At 38.8% G+C, this 13993-nt stretch overlaps 1 protein-coding gene across 6 annotated transcripts in view; it reads right to left on the reverse strand.

The window, feature by feature from the left end:
- Positions 1-327: 327 nt before the first annotated feature.
- Positions 328-13993, reverse strand: part of GPD2 (glycerol-3-phosphate dehydrogenase 2) — a 58153-nt gene continuing 44487 nt past the window's right edge. For 4 of the 6 annotated variants that reach the window (XM_027457836.3, XM_027457834.3, XM_027457838.3 and 1 more), the window contains 9 exons: positions 12845-13038; positions 10281-10415; positions 9864-10039; positions 9131-9262; positions 8699-8857; positions 7122-7234; positions 6958-7036; positions 6732-6830; positions 328-3358 (listed from right to left, as the gene is read on the reverse strand). In XM_027457836.3, coding sequence (XP_027313637.1) covers positions 3233-3358; positions 6732-6830; positions 6958-7036; positions 7122-7234; positions 8699-8857; positions 9131-9262; positions 9864-10039; positions 10281-10415; positions 12845-13038 — 1213 coding nt within the window. In that variant the 3' untranslated portion in view covers positions 328-3232. The remainder of the gene's footprint in view (positions 3359-6731; positions 6831-6957; positions 7037-7121; positions 7235-8698; positions 8858-9130; positions 9263-9863; positions 10040-10280; positions 10416-12844; positions 13039-13993) is intronic. The other 2 variants (XM_027457842.3, XM_027457840.3) reach the window with 2 other exon arrangements.

Here is a 13993-nt window from a genome sequence, read left to right on the forward strand (position 1 = left end):
ATTTTGTTGCAGAAAAAAAAAAAGCCAGACACAATTGGCTGGCTGTAATTTTAGCACAAGACGGCCGTGCAGAATTCCTTACCCTGCGTGTCATCAGCAAACGCACACAGCTTCTACGTCCCGAGAATGCTAAAGTGCTGTGTTAACTCCTCATTTTCATTTTTAAACTACAAAGTGCTAAATTCTGAGCTAAAATGGGAAAACACGAACACAATCATGTCATGTTTCCTAAGAAGCATCTATTTGAATGTCTGTCTTTTAAAAATAAACTTTTTCAAGGCTAGCAGAAGTTGTTTCTGTAACTGCCATAAACTGCCAGTGAACGGACCATTTTTATTCAGTTTTATTGATTCATGCTTTCAGTTCTTACTCAGTTAAAAACAAGGCACATTAAATACATCCTCTTATTGCTCTATAAATGCATGCGGCTCATTCTGTATATCAAAAGTAATAAATAATGGCAGTAAAACACCAAGACAGTTATAAAAATGACAACCCAGCCTCAAACACAGTATTTAACAGTTCAGTCTAGAACAATAACTTAACAAAATACGTTAAGTGCCACATGTAAAACATGCAGTGTGCGTATGTGTATTTATACACACGCGCATGTACCCGCGCTCCCCCCGTCATGCAGCTTATTGCATAAACAAAACGCCCCCTTCCAGAAACCCAGCTCCCTCCTCAGAAGTCACAACACTATTTTTCCACCTGGGATCCAAACAATGCATGACAGTGACATCTACAACAACTGTTTCAGCAGTACATTCACATGGAAAAAAAAAAAAAGAGAAAAAAACAGAAAAGCCAACGAACAAGAAAAGCTTTCCCAAAAACAAATGCAAAGTGATGAAATAAACGGTTCTAGATTTTTTTTTCCATGTATATATTCAGTTGTTTTAAGCAACACACACAATCTTCTCTTTACACAAGGCAGTCATACAAGATCTTGCTGTGCCATACAAAGAGATCCATGACAGTAAAGTGCCTAAGATGCAAAGCACATTCATATCGGAGGACACACATATAGCCAAGAAAATCCCAAAGTCACGTTCTGTATGCAGTATTACTGAAACAATAGAACAAAATATACTTTGGGTACAAAGCAGAAAATCCTGGCTTCACAGGGAAACTCATATTATTAATTCTTAACAGTGCCACTTACAGAGGAGTGGGAGAGGAGTTTTCTTTATACAATACAAGGGATGATGAAGATTAAATATTTTTCTTTTTGTGGCCTAGAAAAGGTCTCATTACAATTTTTATTTTTATTTTAAATTAACAACAGTATCCTAAACCACTTCCCTCCTTACCTGGCTCCTACTCACTGAACCAAAATAACCTGTGTATTGTATATCCATTTCCATCCAAGCCTGCAACGTATGTAAAATCTTATTGTGTTCTTATTTGAGAAGGGTTTTGGTAATGTGAAGCTGTGCCAAACATTAGCATACTTACTTGAATAAACTAGAATATATTTCAAGAAAGTTTACAGTACCACAGAAACAAACCCTTTCATTCATAAAAATGTTTCTTATGCTGTCAAATGTGCTAACTCGTCATTCACATAGACTGTGCCTAGCTTGTACAGGACTCAAAGCAAGAGTCAGAACCCCTTAACAACATCTGCATTTTCAGGCAGCTGAAATTTCAGTTAAATTTAATTTAACATGCAAAAAATCAGTTAAAGGCATTTTACCCAATATTTCCAGAAATAAACCTGGAGAGATTTTACCAATTGCTTGGACTAAAAGAAATATACTAATTTACAGAATTACAGATGAGGCTTGCCCTCACTTTTTTTTTTTGAAGGTTTCAAAAACATTTGACTTTTTTTAAATTATTTTATTAAAAGGACTCTGCCTCTACAGCTGCAAACATCTGTGCTTATTATACTATATACTAATATTCCTCAGCCTCTCCATTTCATTTGGACAATCATTTTCCCTTTTAAATACAGAAATAATCTTTGCTGTGTTACTGTGCTGATGTTTTTCATTAGTAAAAGTGGTGACAGCAGTTCAAATATCAGATTTCACATAAGCAGAAATTCTGACCCCTTAGAACGGAGGTTTTTGAGTTGTGAACTGGTATTTATACTCAAACATAACAGAATAAGTTGATCAATAAACCACTCTTGTTTTTCCTTCCTTGTTCTACATCAGGCAAGAATCTTCCATTTGATCTTGAATTTAGTCGACCTAGCAGAAAGGCAAACAGCCAGTTGCAACGCTGTTGAAAACAGATCAAGTGAGTAGTCCTAATTTTTTATTTATTTTTCTTATCTTTACATTAATCTGTAGAAAAATAGCCCTTTCACTTTTGCAGAAAATTTAGTGGAATGCAAAACAAATTTTACTGCGTGACTTTGAGTTTTTAAATAAAAACTTGAGTTATCAAAACTGCCATGTTCTACATAGGACCAATGTTTGTCCCAAACTGGAAACAGTACAAAGCACTTCACAGCATAAAATGCCACCTGTTAGACAATGCTATTTATTAAAGGAAGCTTATTCTTATTAAGATGGGAGAAAGGAAAGCCATCCTCTAGTGTTAACTGAATTATTAGTTTGGATGATCAACTGAGGTGTGTTGTAGTTTTCCAGCTTCATACTGCTGATACTTGTGTCTTGCTAAGTATAGATACCACAGAAATAACAAAACACTCAAAAAGAGCAAAACCTACCGTCAATGGAAGGCAGTATAAATACTCCTGACAGTTCTTTACTGAATTGTTCTGTTCCTTTTGTGATATTGTCTCGAAGCCAGAACATCAGCTTTCCCTCTACTGATCTTTGTTGAAGTGGACAGCCCTGCAGCTTTTAAGTATTAAAAGCATATTTGCAAATCTCAACGCAATGCTTTCCTTAAAGGCAGGATTCACTTTTTCTTTAAAGGTAAAGGTGGTATAGAAGTTAATGAACAAGGCAGCACGTGCACACGTGTTTGTGTGCACCCAGATCTTTCTGGACTGCATTCCAGCTTCTTGTTAATAAACTTCTACGTCTAAAGCATACCCAATCCGAAAGGCCACATGTTGGAGTGTTAAGAGCTGTACAGAAAATCATTAGTAAAACAAGTGCACCAGTGTATTTTTGTAAATGCTACACCAATGGACAAATACCAGTCACCTTGAACAAGCAAGGACAGTCGAAAGCACTGGAATGTTTTCAGCAGAGATGCAGCCACGCATACCCGTTAGCCGCGGCCGCGAGCAGAGGCTGTGCTCGAGCTACAGCCCTCCACCGCTGCGGTCCACAGGGATCACCACTCTCTGGCCCAAGTTCTCTTCGGCAGTCTTCATGAGGACAGCCAGCCGGCTTCCAGACACATGGCCCTTCTGAATGGCACTCATGAGCTGAAAGAAACAACACGGAGAGCATCCTGTTAACTTATCTGCAAGACAAAGAGCAGAGGCAGATGGTGCAGCCCCAGCCGTGCTACCACCTCCTCCACATGAGAGATGTGCAAACATCACGGGATGTCCTGCCCCTTGGGCACCAGCACAGCTCCCGGGTAAACCATGGCTGAGCTGATCAGTTTGCCCAAGAGCCAGGGGCAAGTGTCAATGTAGATACAAAACTGATTCTTCCACATATAAAGCAGAACTGCTGCATAGTTTCAAAGACCCCCCTCAAAGCTCAGTTGATATTTCTGGAAAATGTAAATAAAGTTTTGGCCAGGACTGAGTGGAAACAGAAACACCAGTTGTGATCCAATTTGAAGTAATAGTGCAGGTGTCCATTAACACCATTTTTTTTCCAGTGGCATTTAAAAAAGGTAGGATAACCCATCTATTTCACAGGCTCCTCCCACCACCTTTTTTTTTTCTTTCCCTTTTTTTAAAAAAAATCTGATGGAAACTTACAGAAGAACACAGTTCCTGATCCGCTCCTGACCCTGGACTATACCCTTTCACTCACATGCTCTTCTTTGTAGAGGTAGCGTACTTGACTTCCACAGTTCTTTCAAATCCAAATTTTTATAGACTTTTAAAACTAATTTGCCTTTAAGTCCTTGAAACTGGACTCAGCTCTACCTTACCGAACACACACTAGTGCTAAGATTTTAGTTAATTCTTTTTTATCCCATGGATAAAGTGAGCATTAGACTTGAAATTACATGCAGTCAGCTTGTCAAAGACTACTGTGGAAAGCAATTGGCACTTACAAAATGCAATTTCTTACTCCCATTGAGTGCTTGGACTCCTTCAGATTTCTTCCCTTCTATAGGGAAGTATTATATCTGCAGCTGGACCTATTGAAAAGTGCTATCAACACTGTCAAAACAGGAATGATTACTCAGGAAGGGGAGGCACAGCCAGGCTGGAAGAACTTCCATGCCTTTTGGAGGCCTTTTGGTTACCCCGTGCAGCCTGAGGAAAGGCAGAGGTAGGAGGATGGGCAGCACAGACCTGCTGCAAGAGAGCAGCTACAGGCAGCAAGGGCAGTCCAGCATCGCTCAGACTTAGCATTATTCTCCCCTGCCTCCCTTCCTGCTTCCGAAGAGGTCCCTGCAGACGCTAACAAGGCTCTAGGAGTGGCGTTGCTGTTACACCTAATCCGCTCTGCTTCACAGACACTCCATGACCAGCCTCGGGGGTGGCTTGTCCAGCTATACTGCATGCTCTTCAGGGAGGAGACTGGACAAAAATATCTCTGATCCCTCTGGCACTGCCATGAAAACTTGGTATGCAAGCCTTCCGAAAAGCAACCATTGTGGTAAGACAGGTGGTACAATGGTCAAAAAATAAATAGATGCCAGCAGGAGAAAATTCATTGCTAAAACTGTAAATTGGAATGACCTGTTAGACACTGATCAATTTGGCCTGCTTTCTATTTGTGAGACCCCTCCAAACACCAGTGGCTGCTGAGAGCGGTTCCCCACGACCAGCACACTGGCAGCTTGCAGCTGGGCCAAGGAGACCACTTGGCATTGCTCTGCTCACCACCTGGAAAGCAACGCCGCCACCCCGGGACAACATGTTCCCATACTCTAATATGAACGTCCACAAATATTTGCACACTGCTTTCCACAAGCATTCTGGCAGTACAATGTAATTACTTGAAAGTTTTCAGAGAGCAAACACAAAAGTATTGGGAGCTGACTTAACAGATCCATTAAAAAATTAAACAAACATTTAGCGTATTTTGTTCCTTCCATGGCAACCTCCTGCTAACGTTGTCACCGCACTTCCTAGCTCACTCCTGCTCAGCAGCTCCCTGCGTGCTGCTCCCTGCCCCTGCAGGAAGGGAGCGCATGGGCGCAAGTGACCCTTACTGCGGTGCCAGTCATCAGCTTTAAATACAGCTTACATTAGGAAATGTTTAGGAACATTTTCTTCTCAAAGAGAAGCCAGTAGCCAAATAATTGCACAATTAAAAAAAAAAAACTAACTTCGAAACTACAACAAAACAGTGACTTGTCATTTGTATTTTAGAGGTATTATGACTTTGGATAGGCAACCCCTAATGAGACTGTTATCAGAGTAAAGCAAAAAAAACAAAGCCACCACAGACAAATCCACAGCAGACATTAATTGCTGGTTGCTTTGACTTAACCACAGTGTATCCAAACTAACCAAATTATAGTTTAACACAGTCATTACAGTCAGTGGTGTAGGTTTTTCCCCACTCTAATTGTAAGTTTTCTTATGCAAAGCAATGTAAGAGGGAGACCCTTCTCAATAGCCAGACAATCAGCTATGATTCTCTCTTATATTTCAATAAGACGGTTCTGGGATATTATATATATATATAAATATATATATATATCCATTTTTAAAAGTACATTCCAGTTACCCAGCTGAATTGTCACATTTTAAGCAAATAAACAGTCTTTTTTTTCTAATGCTGGACACAACCTGTGAAAATTTTCTGCATTTAGATTCAACAATGCTCGTCTTATCTACAGCTCATCTCAAGAGAGACAATTACCATTTCCTTTGCCTTGATCTTGTTTGTTTAACTTGACACAGTGAAGAAAGGGCTGACATTGACCAAAATCCCCAGCATTAATTTATCTCATGTTCGGCATTCATCATTGCCACCATGTAGGAAAGACATGGCAGTCACTTGAAATACCACACCAAGAAAAACTCTACAAAAACAAAGCTAACTGGCATCCTGCATATGCTAGAGGAGCTGGGTGAACAAACATTTCAGTAGCACCTTTAATTTTCTTATTTTAAATCCCTGCAAAAAGCAGATGTACAGGTTGTCAATGTAATATCTTTCATACAAATGAAGGTATTGTTTATCAACCCAGGAGCTGAAATGGAGTAATATGGACTGGATGTACCTTAACCGTAAACTTCTTTAGTACTTTCTAAGCTATTTTGAATACTTTAATCATTTTAACTGGCTTAGTTAAACGTCAGGGTGCATAACCACAACGTACCCTCTGATAGACAACTGTCTTACTTTCAGTATACTTAAGTATCATTTCTGTATTGAAAACCAAAATCAGACCTGTATTGCGGTATACTTGGAAAATTGGACCTGTTCTTTGGGTCTAATTGTTTCTGCACAGGAATAAAATACAAGGATTTTACAGTTGCCTGGAACTGGCTGTGTGTCATTTTTGTCTTGCAATCTGGCAAACAGCATCAATACTATCATGTTACCCAAGCATCATTTACCTCCTCTCCAACCCAGCTCTTCAGAATAGAGGGGAAAAATACCTATGCCTTTGTTTGTTAAATCTACAACTTTTTTCAAAGAAATACCTACCTGGAGAAACTCAATGAGCTCAACCTGTCCATTTTTGTTCAGATCTACTTCATTTAGAATATCATGAAGTGTTTTTTCATCAATTTGTACACTGATGCTCTAGTCAAAAAAAAACACAAAACAAAACACAGAAGCATCAATTGCATTGCTCAGTATGACTTATACCACACTGCAACGCAGGTAAGAGGCTTAAGAAGGAAACCAAAAGAACACAAGGAAAGTTTACCTCCAAGACACGCTGCACATCCAGTATAGTAATAAAACCTTTCTTGTCCTTGTCAAACATATGGAATCGCTTCTTGTACCTGCAAGATAACGATTATCAGCGGGCAAAAACTATGTTCGATGGTATTAACTCCTAGCAACATAGGGAACTCTTATTTTACTTACCTTTCAATATCTGAAGGCACTAGAGTGATTTCAGAGCTGTCTGTTAATTGATCTGATTTTACTTTGTAGCCCATTTCGTAATACAGAAACTTTTTAGCAGCTTCAAGTTCTTCCTATGACAAATGAGAAAAAACTGTCTTTATATCTGAGGAATAGTAAGTCCCTACACAGTTATTTTTAAAACTTAGTACTTTATTTGCTCTTTCCACGTAACAACAGTTTACCTAAGGTCCAACAATTAAGCAGATGGTAGCTGAAAAGTATTAAAAGAAGTTCATCTTTGTCAACTTTTAGTCTTTCAAAGAAGTATCAAGCCTAAAAAAGGCTTCTAATTACGGTGTAAATGCTTTTAGGATCATGGCATGCCTTCAGTCACATATGGAGTATCTATTTAATTCATTAAGAACAGTACTTGCAGATGAGGCCAACAAAATGCCATTTAACACAGCTGATATCACAATATTTCACTTATCTTTCAAAAACCACGAGTCTCAACATCAGGCATGTTCTTTGTTTCAGTTTTTCATGGTAATAATATTAATCTGTTACCTGGGAGTTCCATGCAAGGTTTTTAAACCAAATTATATCTCATGAAGTACTGTAGAGCATGGTTCTTTTCTACAGCTATGGGTACACCAAACAGTGTTCTAAGATAGTAATGCAAGCATCTGCCACAAAGAACATCACCGTGAAAAGCCACAGCACAGATTACAAACAAGTGTAAGCATACTGAGTAATGGCTGCAGTAACAGGGAAAGACTCCTAGGCACATGAATATGAACTGCTTCATCTAGCAGAGACTTGCTCTTGAAGACAGTCTGGAATAGTTTAGTTGATCTTCTGATCTTACATACTTCAGTATAAACACGCAAGTTACCCTTCAGCCCCAAAGCAACAGGATGTCTACATCTAGGATTGGAGACAAAGATTTTGATGGTTTGTGGAATTCTAAGTAGGGATGTAGGGTGTGACTCAATGCATGGGTATCGGGTGCCTTCATTTAAGGTAAGACATCTGAACTAAGCTCATTAACTACAGAGCAGGCACACAAAGGCTATCTCAAATAGACAGCCACGTTATCAGCACAGCAAGTAAAATGAGATGAGCCAGTCCTACAGTATGCTCGAGCACTGAACTACTGGGACAAAGGAAGCAAACAGTGGCCTTAAAAATAATTTAGGCCAGAGAATGGTAGTAAACTCAGTATCAGCACTTTTCAAAAGACACAGCAGACAGAAAGGAGTGATACGAATTGCAAAATTCTCCTCTTCTACGATGGACCTGTTGAGAAGTGTCACTGAACATACTATCCTATTCATGTTGAAATATTAACACCAAGGCTGCTTCATTTTTAGAAGAACAACAGGATACAGATCTTCACTTTCTCTCCACCCCTTGGCCGATACCAATGCATTTCACAGCTATTTTTATGAAGACTTTAGAATGAAATACACCAAGTGAATCATTCTCTCAGGAAGAAAGCATCATTGAAGTTTTCTATTCAACTAATTTAGACTGTCAACATGGAAACTACTGAAGAAAAAATAAGACTTCTAGATGAAAAAGGCCCTTTGTACCTTTTTTTTCTGTTCACTCCAGTTAAGTTCTTTGCCCATTATATCTACAATTCTTGGTAGAGCTTCCTCAGCAGCCTGAACATTCAGGAAGGCCAAGCGAGTCCGTCGGGAAATCATATCCACAGCAGTGCGGGCATATTCTTTTACACCATAGATGACCTAAATAGTAAGACAAGGGGGAAAAAACACAGATGAGCATATATTGAATATAAATGTATAATGTAATATGCAATGTATTTAATATATTTAACCATTTATCTGTCTATCTATATAGAAATAAGCATGCTCAGGGGAAGTGAAAAAAAAGAAAAAAATCTGGACCTTAAAGGAAAGGACTTACAAAAGTGCTTTTCAGAGTGAGATGGACCTGCAGTAGAACCTGCTTGTTTCCAAAGAAATCACTCAGAGTATTAGGTAGTTTTTCCTACATACCTCAGCTTCAATGTAAGGAAATTCAGACACAAGGCGTTTTCCAACAATAGGCCATCTCTTTCCTGTAACTTGGGCTATTTTGGCTACCTCAAAAGCCTTGTCACCATAGGTAGAAGCTAGATGCTGAGCCACCTGTGGAATTGAAAAATTCATTATGCTTTTGTAAGCACATAAAATATATACCTTTTTTTCTTGTCAATTCTCTCATCACTAATAACAAAGAAGCTGTAGAGAGTATTAGATTTTGATCATGTGGGAGGAAACAGCTAATGCTGTCAATGGGTAAAACCAGCACTAATACTACTACATAGGTAATATAAACGACTAGCAATACTTCAACTCTTCTGCTACAATCTGATTGTATGTAAAGTATAGATTTTGTTGGGCTTAAGGAAGATAAGCACTAGTGTGTCATAATATTTTAAAGCAGAAAAAAGTGAAGATTAGGAGGAAGGGAAAGAAAAAATTGTGTTTGACAGTTTAAGAGAAAAGACAAGCAATTAGTAGGTGGGTTTTTATGTGTGTGTGTGGTGGCTTTTTATTTATTTTTTGATTTATTTGAAAAGCTATCCTTCCCCTAGTCAGATGAAAAGCTCTTACTGGTCTTAAGAGATTTTAGACACACAGTATACACACTGACACATAGTACACACTATGAAGGTACTGTGTTTAGTGAAAAGACAAAACCCTCTAACACAGAAGTATCAGAGCATAAGCAATAACAAGGACTTACCTCACTTTCAAGCCCGTAGTCCTGTACCAACCTAATGTAGAGAGTGGGACTCCAGTCCTCAGCCCCTTGTAATTGAAGCCCAATAGTCTTGCTGGAACCTGCATTCAGATCATGTGCCTGAATAGCAGCATCAATGGTATCCTGTGCCATGGCTCGGTAGGTTGTCCACTTCCCACCTGTAATCACACATTTGCTTCTTTATTTAGGGAAAGCAAAGGAAATCATGAAGTTGCAATGTACTACACATTTTGCATACCACATTATTCTTACCAGACTCATTCTAACAAGAGAGTCACGCTGCCACAGATCAATCATTACCTGATTGTAGGAATGCAAAGAATTACCCTGTTGGAACAGAGTTTTGCATAAAATACAGTGGGGAAGCCCAAAGCCATACTTGAAATGATCTTCAAGTACCTGCTATTGTGACAAGGCCACTGTCACTGACAGTAACAACGTGATTCCGGGATATCGACTGAGTGTCTTTGGAGTTGGGGTCTGTGACCAGAGGACGAATGCCACTCCACGCTGCCAACACGTCTCCTCTTCTCACTGTCCAGAGGAAAGATCAGCCAAAATCAGTCATGAACAGATGTGTATTGCTTTCCTAAGGACTGCACCAATCTGTATCAACACCATTATCAGACTAATCAGTCAGAGAGAAGTTCATTTTTCACACTGATTAAAAATTCACCTGAACAGGGAAATTCTGGGATCTGATCAGCCAAGACATTCAGCTGTCAAATTCTCTCATCAGCTCACCAAACCCAACCCAACCCAACCCCACCTTATCACCACATCTTGTCCTTGCTTTTGCTAACAGAATAGTCCTTATGTTGCATTTTAAAAACCAAAATAATGCTCATTCCACATGGACATAACATTTGCTTTTAGGACTTTAAAGGTTTTTCTATAGCAGGTAAGTTATTTTCCCAGATTTTCCTCTTGATAGGTGATCTCTTATTTAGAGCCTCTGTCAGAAGTCCAATTGCACATATGCACCTGGTAGGCTATAGCACATCCCCTAAGCTTCTGCCTCACCCAGACCTTTGACATTTGCTACTGCACAGCAACCCCAAATGGCCCAGCTAACTTGCCACAAACCATCCAGAAGCCCTCGCTGTCCTCACTCAGCCACCTCTTCCAGTGCTACCTTCCCAACCTTATTGTTTCAGATGCACTTTCACTCTTCACAAGAAACCTGACTAAATGGCCATTTACAGCCTGCCCTTCTCAGTCATACCCCTCTGCTTCCTGCCAGTTACAAGTTACAATCCCTAAAGCCAAACCTGACTTTTCAGAGAACTTGGAGGAACAAAACCTCAGGGCAACAAGTGGTTAAAAAGAGTCCTTAACAATTTTAGGAAAGCAATCTAGCCTCTGAAAGCAACTTTTTTTTTTTATTATATATACATATATAAAAGCATGTAACTAAGAATTTAATGGAATTTTCTTGATTATTAAATTTAAGATGTAAAAAATTCAACAATTTACTTTATATTGAAGCTCCAGAACATTTTTGAAATAAACTTTCAAATAACTGATAATTAAGTAATAATAAAAATAATAATACTGATTTTTTTTATTAACAGGGTGTAAAAATATCCCCCAAAGAACACAAAATAGATTTCAGAAATCAATGGTGCTCTGCCAGCATGTTTAACCTGCCAAAATGAAGTGTTAATCACAGAAATAAGATACCATATTACATTTATAAACTAATGAAACTAGAAAAAGCAGCATGCGTGACACTATAATTAAACAGTTGGAACACATCCAAGCCTGTGTAAGTTGATAACCCTGGCACTGTCTCTGGCAGCAAAAAGGCAGGTCTGCAGTGAGTTGATATGGCCAGCACAGTTGTTAATTCAATAACAGGCAATCTATAAACACTGCTAATTGCATATGTGAAAAACAGCATGCACCTAGGTAGGTTTCATTCAAAAAAAATTAAACACTTCATAATGCACTTCTGTAAAATACTGTGCAAAATTTCTGCTTTATTCAGTCTTAATGTTACCAGCTACCTGTCTGGCCTACCACGCTTACACCTACTTCTGCTTAAGAAACCTAAAGGTACATTTCCTGAAAACCGTTTTTTTGTGAATTTTGTAAAGTACAGAGCCACCAATTATCCATTTCAGGAATCAAGTAATCCAACATTTCCAACTGCTGGATAGCAAATTTCCTAAATCTAAGATATTGCAGTATTCCTGGAAAATAGTGTTGTTCAGATTTATTTTTTTTTAGTGCTGCTATTACAACAGAAATACAGCAGCACAAATGCTTTCACAGAACTGGTATAAAAAGTCTCGCTACAAAGTAAAGAAGCCTCTCACTTTAAACAAGCACTCTGCATCCAAATGAGCCAGCATCTTACAACAAAAACGCTCTCAGCTCAGCTACTGAGGTGAACCACCACCACCAACTGATTTTTTTAAAAAAATTCCCATTTCTGCCCATTATACTTCCCCCTCCAACTGAAAAACTATTAGGTATTTATCATATCATTAAGAGCAATTAAGAAAAGATGCCTACAAAATGGAGATAAAGACAAAGGTGCAAGACAAAGTCAGAACAACTTGTCCTTCAAGAAAAGTGTATTAATTCAAAAAGCGTATTAATTCAATGCACTTGTATTGATGTATGACTGAACTGACCCATGTCAACAGAACTTTTCATCTGCCACACAAAAAGCCCCGAATGACTTGACTGCACAGCTGGACAGCTACTGCCAGTTAGATGAGAGGTATGTGAAATCTGAATGTGCAGATATCAACTGCTTTCCATTTAAATAGTCCAAGAAAAGCAAGTATATCTGGAAAAGCCTCGTTGATAGCTCTGAAACAGATCAAGATGACACTTATGTCCCACCAGAATCAGATGTACAAGAACCAAAGCTTTAGACAGACAGCACTGATTCAAACTGAAATACTGCAGGTCCAGCCCTCCCACTGCAAACCCAGAACTCAAGGCCCTACCTTCAACATCAACACTAAGGTAGTTGCGCACTTCGTTCAAAATGAAGTTTATATCTTCTTCTGTTGGTATCGGATGGGACGTAACATCAGTTGGGCTGTCCGTGGTGCCTGCAATAGTCATCTTCTCCCACGGCAGGAAGAAAATCACTCTACCATCGCTGGTGGCTGGGTCAAGCAGCCCCATGTTGTCAGGGCTGAAATAAAGAAGGGACATGAACAAGTCAGGCATCACCAGAGATCTGTTCCTGTACACCTTTAAGTATTAGAACATTATCTTTGCTCTTGGATCAGAAGATTAAAAAGTCAAATCAGATCTTGTATGCCACCGTGACCCAACTTTAAAAGGTAATCCCAGAAGACGTGAGAAATAAGGCCCTTTAATGTGATCACTGGAATCTGATTTCCTAAGGCAATTAGCAGGCCACATCCTTAGAGCAATCAGACCTCTGGCACCTCCCATATCCAATTATTCTTGAAAATCTTGCTACTCCAACTTCAAATAGAAGGATCTGGAAACTTCAAAATAGCATTTACTTGAGACTCATATTATGGAATGAATAGCTACTTTTAAAATAAATAACAAAAAAAGACAACATATAACGCCACAGAGGAAAGCTAAAGCTGAAACAGTGCATGCATTAAAATGGAAGAACAGAACTCTGGCTCAGTTTCAATGGGTCTAAGTATGCAACAAGAAAAGTCTAAGACCACGTATTAGTAACCCAATTTATCAATTAATTTTTGTCACCTATTTAGGGAGAAGATAAGACGTGCAAAAATCCAATGATTTTTATAACCTATATTTGCAGTAAAGATTGGTGTAGGAGGGCAACATTAATAGCAAGAAGCAGAAAAAAATGAGAACAGAAATACTGAAGTCATAAGCATTACAAGTACATTAAAACAGTAAACTTATGATTCTACATTCTGAGTTTACCAACCAGGAACTGAAGCTCAGACTCACAAGGGATTCAGAGCAAGAAATAAATTCCAAGTAGTTCCAGCTCTAGCTCTCACTATAGTGTTCCTGAAGTAGGAACCATGGTTGGAGTGGAAAAAAGGCAAAAGATACCACCTCCATAAAGGCTAATTGGATGCTAATATTCAGAGATTTTTCACTCATTTCCACCAATGCTACAGAACATTTCA

Source organism: Anas platyrhynchos, chromosome 7 (assembly GCF_047663525.1).
Source record: "Anas platyrhynchos isolate ZD024472 breed Pekin duck chromosome 7, IASCAAS_PekinDuck_T2T, whole genome shotgun sequence".
Lineage (NCBI taxonomy): Eukaryota > Metazoa > Chordata > Aves > Anseriformes > Anatidae > Anas > Anas platyrhynchos.